The 12,455-nt window shown below is 43.3% G+C and overlaps 1 protein-coding gene across 1 annotated transcript; it reads left to right on the top strand.

Annotated features, from left to right (window-relative positions):
- Nucleotides 1-2,544: 2,544 nt before the first annotated feature.
- On the top strand, nt 2,545-3,504 carry LOC308298375 (metaxin-1-like; the record flags this gene model as incomplete). The annotated part of the gene is made up of 1 exon (XM_080741961.1): nt 2,545-3,504. The coding sequence occupies one exon, from the start codon at nt 2,545-2,547 to the stop codon at nt 3,502-3,504; it is 960 nt and encodes a 319-aa protein (XP_080598087.1).
- Nucleotides 3,505-12,455: the final 8,951 nt, after the last annotated feature.

Here is a 12,455-nt window from a genome sequence, read left to right as displayed (position 1 = left end):
GCATTTGAGAACCACTAGTCAGACTCCTAATATGCCATAGTGTTGTAGTGAATGCAGTGTCATAAACATTCTGAAGAAAACCTGGAGACTCACATTCAGTTAATTGGGTCTTGATCAAAATAAGAACATTATAATGGTGTGAAGGGGCTGATAGTAACCCCCAATAAGTTAACCAGCTGCTAGGCTAAGCCTGGGAGATTAAAAACTGTATAACACGCAACTAAGAACACTCACATCCAAACCAATGCTCTTACGTTTAAAATACTTTATTCGTTTTATTCAGTGACACCAATTATTACGTCTCAGGGCGCCAATTCTTGGCCATCTGGCCACTGTGGCCAGTGATGTATATCGGACCAGTTACCCATATATGGAGACCCCTGGTACCCATATATGGAGATCCATGTACTGTATATGGAGATAAGCTGTGAGAGCCCAAACATGCTTACGCAGTTATTAGCTATGTGAAAGTCCTATGATGTCTATGACATCTGACATCATACCCTTTTATGCCCATACATGGAGATCCCTGTCTGTAGAACCAGTTAGTGTGGTATTGGCCTCCATATAAGGGCATTCCCATATGAAGTCCTGTTAATATGGGCTTAATAAGTTAATATTGATGACATCAGGGAACTCATGACATCAGGGAACTCCATATATGGGCATAAAGAGATTCTGTTAGTGTGACATCACAGTGAAGCCAGAGCGTGATGTCAGAGCAGCAAACCCATTCTGTTAAGAGTGGTTCCCCTGACATCTCAGCGACGTCAGAGCATGATGTCAGAGCGACAAACCCATAGAACCGACAGTGTCAGGCGTGACAGAGATACATACATAGCCTACATACATACGGACAAGCTGTGACCGTTCACATACTAAACTTGGGACCTAAGGTCGCAACAATATACAATTAATGAAATAAAGTGATCACTTCTCGCCTGTCTAAGGGAGAAGTGATAACTACCTCCGCCTTTGGCCTCCTGAAAGATGAATTTTATTGGCAGTTTTGAAAGAAGCCAGTGAACTACATGTTTTAATGGAAGGGATCAAGGAATTCCACACTTGGGTGACAGTGCTGTAGAAGGAGAATGTACTCATATTCATCTTATGGGTGGGTGTTACCAGTTTGTTGTTTGCGCTCCCTTTAGTTACCGGTAACTACCTAACCCTTTATTCACATGACGTAAACAGTTTGTCTTTCTATTTATTTCCCCTTTGTCGATTCCTCTTTGTGAATTCACATTCAAGTCTTGGCTTGTGGATTGATTCATTGATAAGTAAAGGTAGGACAATTAAGCTATTCTATCCTATATGAATACTTTAAATAGACTAGCTCCCATTAGGCTATATTTATGTATTTACATTTTTAAATCCTTGCTTGCTTGTAAGAAGTCATTCAAAGCTAATCTGTCTTTTTCCAAGATAGCAATTTGTTTAACTATAGGTTCGGTTCTAAAGTATCTATGATGTAATGTGATGTTAATGTATTAGCATAAACTAAGTGATCTCAATACATTTCAGTTTTTGGCAACAATCTTGTAATAGCACAGTTAACATGTCCAAGCAAACTTAGACATAACAAACAGAAAGTAATTATAAGCCATTATAAAGAAAGATAGAAAGAAAGAAAGGGGAAGGTAATAATTTTATGTTTACTTCTGTTTTTATTCACTTCCCTACTTATTTATTCCTGTATTTTTTCACCCATGATAAGGGAGAATGTCAAAAACCACAGTACTATGATGAGATTTTGCCAGAAGTGTCAGGCATTTTTCACAGAGTGCAAGTGCACATTTGGAACTGTAAAATGTGTCAATAATGTATATTCTGTCTACAGACATTACTAACAAACTGACATGATACTGACCATCATGTTCAGTATCATGTCATAATGTCAGTATCATGGTCAGTCAGCATCATGGTAGTATCATGATCAGTCAGTAAGTAAGTATCATGTGTATGACACTGATTCACTACAACAATATGGTATCATGGCCAGTAGCAAGGTCAGTATCATGGTCTGTACCATGTCAGTATCATGGTCAGCGTCATGTCAGTATCATGGTCAGTAGAGGGCTGAGGAGAGGGGTAAGGATCTAGTCAGTATCATGGTCAGTAGAGGGCTGAGGAGAGGGGTAAGGATCTAGTCAGTATCATGGTCAGTAGAGGGCTGAGGAGAGGGGTAAGGATCTAGTCTATCTGTCTATAAATTGGCCATCTGTGTGTCTGTGTTATTGCCCGTAGCCAATCAGAGAGAGGCCGTTTATGCCTGTATAGCCAATCAGACGGGCATAAATGCCCGTATTCAAGCTTGAGGATTGGTAAAGCTTCACATGACATTTCAGCCAACCCAACCAGATCATAAATAGGTGATCTCGGACAGTCTGTGTCTGTCTGGACCAAATAAGACATTTGTGGTGTCACAGACTAGCCTCCACAAGGGCCACTGCAATTTAAATTCCCAGGGAAATTTCTGTTCCCATTCTGCCCTTGACAGTCTGTGAAGGTGTTTTGGCTATAACATCCAAGTTGGTCGACACCATGGAGTTGTACTGCTGGGGAGGCGACTGGGGTTTCGATGTAGACTCTCTCATCGTACTGGCGTACGCCAGGTTTGCTGGTGCTCCTGTTATAACCCACGAGATCACCAACCCTTGGAGAAGTCCCACAGGTGTTTTACCTGCACTGAAGACCGGGGACGAAGGCATTGTTTCAAAAACCACTGATGTCATTATCCACCTCAAGAAACTGGAATATAATGCCGACTGCAACCTGTCACCCTGGGAGGGTGCCGACACCCTGGCATTTGTATCCCTTCTGGAGGAGAAGCTGCTTCCTGCGTTGATCTACTCCAAATGGGTGGACGCTAAAAACTATGTGGACGTGACACAGCGCTGGTATGGTGAAAACATTCGGTTCCCCCTCAACTTCTTCCTGGCGAACCGCATGCGTAACCAGCAGCTGGAGAAGCTGAGGCTGATCAGAGGACATCCCATGCTGGAGTCCGTGGAACAACTGGAAGAAGAGCTGTACCGTGATGCTCTGGAGTGTTTGACGTTGCTCTCTCAGCGCCTCGGCTCACACAAGTTCTTCTTCGGTGATTCCCCATCCTCACTGGATGCCTACATGTATGGCCACCTCCTGCCTCTGTTCAGGATCAGGATGCCCAACGGGAAGCTCCAGCAACACCTCCACTCCTTGGAAAACTTGAATCAGTACTGCGCCAACATCCTAGATGTGTACTTTCCCTCCACGGGCCAAAAGGCCCCAGCCAGCAAGTCGCCCCCTCAGGCAGACGCCAGCAGCGACTCTGACAATGAGCCCCACAAGAGACGCAACCAGATAGTATCCGTGCTGTTCGCCACAGCCGCCATGTTGGGTTTTGCCTTCTTGAATGCCGCACAGGTTGGAGGGAGACGGGAGAAAAGATGGGAGAATAACTTCAGAGAAATGGAAATTAAATGGAAACTTACAAACGATGATGTTAACTTGCGCACGTAACATTCTGCGTTGCCTGTAGATGTGCCTATCACATATCTGATGATAGGGACATCTACAGGCAATGTAGAATGTTAGGACTGCACACCTAACACACACACCACAGTTGCAGGATAATAATACTTGAGGAGTTGGATTGATATCACATTGGGAACCCGCAGGCAGAAACAGTAGATGAAAGCAAACCTTAGGTTTAGATGTTATGCAACATATGATACCTCTAAACAGGGGCCTCATGCCCCCAAGGAGGGGCCCCTTTTCAGGTTGGAAAACATTGCTTTATCAGGCCTACATCCCTCCTAGCGGGGCAGATAAATGCATTTTTGCACTAAAATACTTCAGAAGTGGAAAGAAACCTAAAACTTTTCACAAGTACTCCTTAGGGGTTGTTCCTATGATAAAACACATTAGACACTGAAAAATCAAAATGGCTGCCATGTTTCCAAGATGGCTGCCTCTGAACAGTACGCCAGCCAGTTAATGTCTGATTTTCATAATATTAGAGTTGTTTTGTAGGTTTTAAAACATCCTGAGTTCATTTATTACACTTTTAAAGCAGCCAGAATAACCTTTCTGACTTTTGGTTGCTGTCTTTCCTCACCTGGGACCCCCCAAACAGACCCCTGAGCCTATCTCAGTAATCACATTGCTCCTGCTCCAGAGCAATGTTAAATTAGATCATAATTGAAGCATTAAAGTTGTTGTAACTGGGCTCTGAAAGCAAAAATGAGTAGTAGCAAATACCCAGGGGTCTTCCACAGGGGGTCCGGGACCCCTAGGGGGTCCTCGGAGTTACTACAGGGGGCCTGCCAAATCTTGATAGGGAAGTTTTTTTCTTTTTTTTAACTGTTTTTATTAGCATTCTCAGTATTATTTATTACATTTTTGTGTTAGACAGACAGGTTCACGGGTGTTACTGCAGGGATTGCAAGAATTCAGGTATTGCAACTTCTCACTTTGGGCGCGCAGTCTAACATGTCAATTTATTGCGCTGCACTCACACTGACAACACAACACACACACACCTCTTTGTTATCGTCACCCCAAAACCCGCACCCTATCCTCTTAAAGAGCTCACGGTCAATTGTACCCAAAGAAATCCACTACTATACATGTCCTCCCTAATAGTGTTGACAGTTTCCACTATAGCATTTGCAGGGAGGAGAGTGCAAGGCAGGTTATTGTTTGAGCAGCAAGAAACCTGACTGGATATACCCTCCACTCTCTGAATTCCATCTATTTTTTGTTTAAATTGATGGAAGTTCAGGGCAATTTGTCAGGTATGACAAAGTAGGCATCATAATACGATACCTTCATCAAGGGACATGATTTTGAGGAAGTGCAAACACATGAAGAGGCTGATACCCCGATTCCTTATCAAGTCCTTGCCTCCGGTACAAAAAAGCAAATTTATATATTCGAGTGAGTTCAAGTTATTGGATGTTACAAATGTCAAAGGGTTCCTTTGCGTACATAGTTTTTCAGGTGCTGACTGGGGAAGAACATTTGTTGGAATCACCAAAAAGACATGGGTCAATGCCTACTTGATGATGATGATGATGACCAAGCCATTAACCGCTTCAAGGACCTTGGCAAGGTCATTGGCCATTCCTCCTGAGCTTATAAATGGTGAGCTTCCATCAACATTGCAGTCGGAACATTTTGCATGCCATGTTTACAGTTCAAAAGGTCCAACAACCCTGGGATTACTCAGATGGGAACTATTTCTGTCAAAGAACTTGGAGGGTGAGATGCTACCTCCAACTCGTGCTGCACTGCTACCACATTACCTCCGCCCCAACTCTGTCACAATGCAGGATAAATCATACCTGACAAATTGCCCTGTGCTTCCACCAACCGAAGAAAATAGATGGAATTCAGAGAGTGGAGGGTATATTCCAGTCAGGTTTCTTGCTCTCCCTGCTCCAAAGGCAGTACTTGAGCTCATCAAATGTGTCTGCAAAGCAGGTTGTAAGGGACGGTGCAGCTGCTCAAATAACCTGCCTTTCACTCTATGATATGGTGGAGACTGTGTCAACACTATTAGGTTGGACATTGAAGATGATGATGATGAAGATGAATATATCCTGCATGTCTGAAATTACTGTATTGTAGTGAATCTCTTTGGGCGTAATTGACCATGGGCTCTATAAGAGGATAAGGTGAGGGTTTTGGGGTGACAATAACAAAGAGGTGTGTGTGTGTTTGTGGGTGTGTGTTTGTGTGTGTGTGTGTGTGTGTGTGTGTGTGTGTGTGTGTGTGTGTGTGTGTGTGTGTGTGTGTGTGTGTGTGTGTGTGGTCAGTGTGAGTGCAGTGCAATAAATGGAAATGTTGTTCTGCGCCCAAAGTGAAAAGTTGCAATACCTTCATTATTGCAATCCCTGCAGTAACAGCTGTCAACCATAACTGTTTAACACAAAAAAAAACATTATAAATAATACTGAGAATACTAATAAACCATCAAAGTACAATACATAAAACCAGGATACATAAAAACATTCGAAGTTTCAAAAAAAAAAAAATCGTCGAGATTTGGCAGGCCCCCTGTAGTAGCTCTGAGGATCCCCCCAGGGGTCCCGGACCCCCCGTGGAAGACCTCTGTTATTTGCTACTAGTCATTTTTTTATTTTCAGAGCATATTTCAGATCTAATTTAACATTGTTCTGGAGCAGGAGCAGAGCGATTTCTGAAATAGGCTCAGGGGTCTGTCTGGGGGGTCCCAGGTGAGGAAAGACCCCAACCAAAAGTCAGAAAGGTTATTCTGGCTGCTGAACTCCGGATGTTTTAAAACCTACAAAACAACTCTAATATTATGAAAATTCGATATTAACTGGCTGGCGTCCTGTAAAACATATCCGAAAAAGCGGCCATCTTTAAAACTGGCGGCCATTTTGAAAATTAAGTGTCTAATGTGATTTTTCTAAAGAATGACCCAAGAGGTACACTCTGTAAAATTTTGGTGCTTCTTTCCAGAACTGAAGTATTGTTCTCCTTAGCGGGGCAGATAAATGCATTTTTGCACTAAAATACTTCAGAAGTGGAAAGAAACCTAAAACTTTTCACAAGTACTCCTTAGGGGTTGTTCCTATGATAAAACACATTAGACACTGAAAAATCAAAATGGCTGCCATGTTTCCAAGATGGCTGCCTCTGAACAGTACGCCAGCCAGTTAATGTCTGATTTTCATAATATTAGAGTTGTTTTGTAGGTTTTAAAACATCCTGAGTTCATTTATTACACTTTTAAAGCAGCCAGAATAACCTTTCTGACTTTTGGTTGCTGTCTTTCCTCACCTGGGACCCCCCAAACAGACCCCTGAGCCTATCTCAGTAATCACATTGCTCCTGCTCCAGAGCAATGTTAAATTAGATCATAATTGAAGCATTAAAGTTGTTGTAACTGGGCTCTGAAAGCAAAAATGAGTAGTAGCAAATACCCAGGGGTCTTCCACAGGGGGTCCGGGACCCCTAGGGGGTCCTCGGAGTTACTACAGGGGGCCTGCCAAATCTTGATAGGGAAGTTTTTTTCTTTTTTTTAACTGTTTTTATTAGCATTCTCAGTATTATTTATTACATTTTTGTGTTAGACAGACAGGTTCACGGGTGTTACTGCAGGGATTGCAAGAATTCAGGTATTGCAACTTCTCACTTTGGGCGCGCAGTCTAACATGTCAATTTATTGCGCTGCACTCACACTGACAACACAACACACACACACCTCTTTGTTATCGTCACCCCAAAACCCGCACCCTATCCTCTTAAAGAGCTCACGGTCAATTGTACCCAAAGAAATCCACTACTATACATGTCCTCCCTAATAGTGTTGACAGTTTCCACTATAGCATTTGCAGGGAGGAGAGTGCAAGGCAGGTTATTGTTTGAGCAGCAAGAAACCTGACTGGATATACCCTCCACTCTCTGAATTCCATCTATTTTTTGTTTAAATTGATGGAAGTTCAGGGCAATTTGTCAGGTATGACAAAGTAGGCATCATAATACGATACCTTCATCAAGGGACATGATTTTGAGGAAGTGCAAACACATGAAGAGGCTGATACCCCGATTCCTTATCAAGTCCTTGCCTCCGGTACAAAAAAGCAAATTTATATATTCGAGTGAGTTCAAGTTATTGGATGTTACAAATGTCAAAGGGTTCCTTTGCGTACATAGTTTTTCAGGTGCTGACTGGGGAAGAACATTTGTTGGAATCACCAAAAAGACATGGGTCAATGCCTACTTGATGATGATGATGATGACCAAGCCATTAACCGCTTCAAGGACCTTGGCAAGGTCATTGGCCATTCCTCCTGAGCTTATAAATGGTGAGCTTCCATCAACATTGCAGTCGGAACATTTTGCATGCCATGTTTACAGTTCAAAAGGTCCAACAACCCTGGGATTACTCAGATGGGAACTATTTCTGTCAAAGAACTTGGAGGGTGAGATGCTACCTCCAACTCGTGCTGCACTGCTACCACATTACCTCCGCCCCAACTCTGTCACAATGCAGGATAAATCATACCTGACAAATTGCCCTGTGCTTCCACCAACCGAAGAAAATAGATGGAATTCAGAGAGTGGAGGGTATATTCCAGTCAGGTTTCTTGCTCTCCCTGCTCCAAAGGCAGTACTTGAGCTCATCAAATGTGTCTGCAAAGCAGGTTGTAAGGGACGGTGCAGCTGCTCAAATAACCTGCCTTTCACTCTATGCTATGGTGGAGACTGTGTCAACACTATTAGGTTGGACATTGAAGATGATGATGATGAAGATGAATATATCCTGCATGTCTGAAATTACTGTATTGTAGTGAATCTCTTTGGGCGTAATTGACCATGGGCTCTATAAGAGGATAAGGTGAGGGTTTTGGGGTGACAATAACAAAGAGGTGTGTGTGTGTTTGTGGGTGTGTGTTTGTGTGTGTGTGTGTGTGTGTGTGTGTGTGTGTGTGTGTGTGTGTGTGTGTGTGTGTGTGTGTGTGTGTGGTCAGTGTGAGTGCAGTGCAATAAATGGAAATGTTGTTCTGCGCCCAAAGTGAAAAGTTGCAATACCTTCATTATTGCAATCCCTGCAGTAACAGCTGTCAACCATAACTGTTTAACACAAAAAAAAACATTATAAATAATACTGAGAATACTAATAAACCATCAAAGTACAATACATAAAACCAGGATACATAAAAACATTCGAAGTTTCAAAAAAAAAAAAATCGTCGAGATTTGGCAGGCCCCCTGTAGTAGCTCTGAGGATCCCCCCAGGGGTCCCGGACCCCCCGTGGAAGACCTCTGTTATTTGCTACTAGTCATTTTTTTATTTTCAGAGCATATTTCAGATCTAATTTAACATTGTTCTGGAGCAGGAGCAGAGCGATTTCTGAAATAGGCTCAGGGGTCTGTCTGGGGGGTCCCAGGTGAGGAAAGACCCCAACCAAAAGTCAGAAAGGTTATTCTGGCTGCTGAACTCCGGATGTTTTAAAACCTACAAAACAACTCTAATATTATGAAAATTCGATATTAACTGGCTGGCGTCCTGTAAAACATATCCGAAAAAGCGGCCATCTTTAAAACTGGCGGCCATTTTGAAAATTAAGTGTCTAATGTGATTTTTCTAAAGAATGACCCAAGAGGTACACTCTGTAAAATTTTGGTGCTTCTTTCCAGAACTGAAGTATTGTTCTCCTTAACTGCCCCGCTATCCCCCATTGCCCTGTGTTGTTTCATACATACACACAACCCCAAAGCATTGTCATCATACTGTAAGCCAGTGACAGAGAGACAGAGACCGATGGAGAGATTTGCACCCTACTGAGTGACCTTTTTACGAATATATTTGATAGCTCTTCAGTTACTATGGGGGCTAAAAGTAAATTTAACCAATATTGTTCTTTTTGAGCGGTGCTTTGTCTGTATGTACAGTATGTCCGTCCCACAAAGCTGGGCATTGGCCAAGCTTCGCAGGACATTCAATGAAATTAACTCACACTGATTTATTTTTTCTCCTCCAGGGACAATCATCATGGCGGCCACCGAACTCGTTACACGGAACAAGATAGCGCTTCAACGCATTCTAATGCCACACATGAACTTTGTCAGCCAGTGTGTATTTGAACAAAAGCTAATAGTGCAATTTGAGTATGCCAACCTAACAAGAATCAGTGTCCCATCAGACGCAGCCACTGCACTTGTGGACACAATGATTTTCAAGGGGGACGTAACTTGCCGGGCATTCCTGAATCTGTTACATGATGTAAGACTGACAGATATCCTTCCAGATCTGAAGACAATGTCATGGTACAATCCTGCTGCAGTCACACTTAGCTGAGCCCATCAGCACCCAACCAACTACAATTGGTTTTCCTAGTCAAGCCTACAAAATGATTACCAATGGTAAAGCCATTTCTTTTTTTTAAATACTGACTTATCTAATCTGCACAAAACAAACTCTTCCACAGTTTTTTTCTTAACCAGATCACTGAAATATATGGTGTGAGTGTGTGTGTGTGTGTGTGTGTGTGTGTGTGTGTGTGTGTGTGTGTGTGTGCGCGCGCGCGTGTGCGTTCGTGTGTGCGCGTGTGTAAAACTTTGAGATCTATGAGAGCCCATCATACACATGCGTGTGTGGAGCAAAATATCTGACAATAAAGCCTTTTTACTTTAATGTAATTTGATCTGTATTCTCATTCATCTTGGTTTGGTTCTTTACTCTACTTTAACTTGTACAGATGTAGAGGCGGGGATAAAACCACTGATCAATGATGATGATGATGTAGAGGAAGAGTGCCGTTGTATTGAATGTGTTCATGAAAATGGGTGTCTACGTATATGTTGCTTCTGCTACAGGAAGAGGAAAAGTCACCGAAGGTCAGTAGTTACTCCTCACCGATATTCTTATTTTCAGACTCAGTAGAAATATGCAATCAAATGTAGTTTTTCTTTTTCTCTCAGGAAATAAGTGATGCTGTGATGGAGCAGGAGATTCGTTGTCATGGCTGTGCTTCTCCAAACTGATCCAGTCTCTTCCTCTACTTCCCTGTCCACCAGATGTCGCCAGATCTTCTGTTGTGAGCAGAATGGCAGACTGCCTTCCCCATACTTCCACCTGCAGGGGTGTTGCACCAAATTCCCCTAGTATACCTGATTGCAGACCGGAGCACGGGGCGGAGTGAACGCGGCAAGGGGAGTGAACGCGGCAAGGGGAGTGAACGCGGCAAGGGGCGGAGTGAACGCGGCAAGGGGCGGAGTGAACGCTACCGTAAGTGAACTGCAGCCATACACTCTTGGAGGCGTTTGATTATTGTCCACGACATTGCAAGCGGCGCGAAGGCCAGCGGACCTTGGTCCTGCTCTTCGCCCCCGAGCGCCGCAGGCGCGAGTGGCCGCGAAGAGCGGGCCAGGGCCGCGCGGCCGGCGGAGCGCCGCGCGAGTTACGAAGCCGTGGTGAATGCAATCGTTATATTTATGCCCAGGCCGTAAGGCCTGGGCAAGCCCACGATAAACATCAGCATTGATGGCTGAATGGATAGCGTCGCCGACTTGAGTGCCAGAGATCACTAGTTCGAATCTCACCGTCGCCCCACTGCACACGTCACCGAAGCCCACGATAACCGCCGCGTTCACTCCGCCCCTTGCCGCGGTCACTCCGCCCCGTGCCGTGGCCTGCAATCAGGTAAGGCTCAAATTCCCTGGCCCTGGGTACAAGGATTCACTGCGGGCCCCCATGAATGTTCTTCATAGGGGGAGGGGTTTAACCCATTTAGACTGGGAACACATTATTACGCATTATTTTGTGCTTTAACTATTGAAAAATAGAAGATATAGAAGCTCACAGTGCGGCACCGAGTGCCGCTTTGCGAGCGTGTATATCTGCTATTTTTTTCTAAATCATGAACATTTGTGCAAGTCTTTGAATATTTTGAAGGTTTTTTGAAAAACCTATGTTTCTATGTCAGTAGTGCTCAAACTTTTTCATGTGAAGGACCCCCAGCATGATATGTATTTGGCCACGGACCCCCATCTCAAAATAGCTTAGTTCCAGGGACCCCCCAGGAGCAAAGTTTGAGTTACAAATTTTGCTTAAAAAATACATATATTCAAAGATTTGCACACATTTTCACAACTTTTCAAAAATAGTAGATCTACAAGCTCGCAGCTTGTATATCTGCTATTTTTCAATATCTAAAGTATAAAATAATGAACTCTGAATGAATCTGTGTTGATTATCTCCACCCGGAGGATCTTGCTATTGCTCTCAGAGTATGTGATTGTGTGTGTGTGTGTGTGTGTGTGTGTGTGTGTGTGTGTGTGTGTGTGTGTGTGTGTTAATCTTGCAGTTAATCTCGCAAACCACTGGACAGATCATTGTCAAAATCCAAGGAAGATACTTCACCCAATATTCTTTTTGTCAGCGGTGGTGCTATATCAGCCTGCTTTACATTTTAGCATAGGGTCATAAAATCATAATTTATTTAAGGCCACGCCCACAATTGGCTTCCAAATGTTGTGAAAGCAGCATATATCATGAACACAACATCCAGGCAACCCCAAATTAGAATCCACTAGAGCGCACCTCTAAAAGCGCTTTCACTTCTGCCCATAGGGTGCACCACAAATGCAAGAAGCTATTTACCCTCCAGCTTCTGCCCTGGGTAGGCAACCCAGCCTGGTGGAGATATGCACTCCACAGAACGCCACTTGTTTGTTTGGTGAAATAAATGCTGTTCTTGCAATACTCTTGATTTGATCACCTCTTGGCCACCTTGGAAAAACAATGCTCAGTAAACCTTCCTTTCATAAACATTGGTTAAAAAAGTGATTTGTGTAAAATTATCAAGTGTCAAAGATTGTGTTTGGGAAAATTAACAAATGCAACACTACCAGTGTTACACTGGTACTTGTTACTGTATTAATCTTTACTCTGAAAAGGCCTTAGTCCTTTGTAATGGCCTTATTTCCATGAA

Source organism: Nannobrachium achirus (genome assembly GCF_963921795.1).
Source record: "Nannobrachium achirus genome assembly, chromosome: 2".
NCBI lineage: Eukaryota > Metazoa > Chordata > Actinopteri > Myctophiformes > Myctophidae > Nannobrachium > Nannobrachium achirus.
Note: the sequence above shows the minus strand (reverse complement) of the source record. Positions and strands in the feature narration are given on the sequence as shown.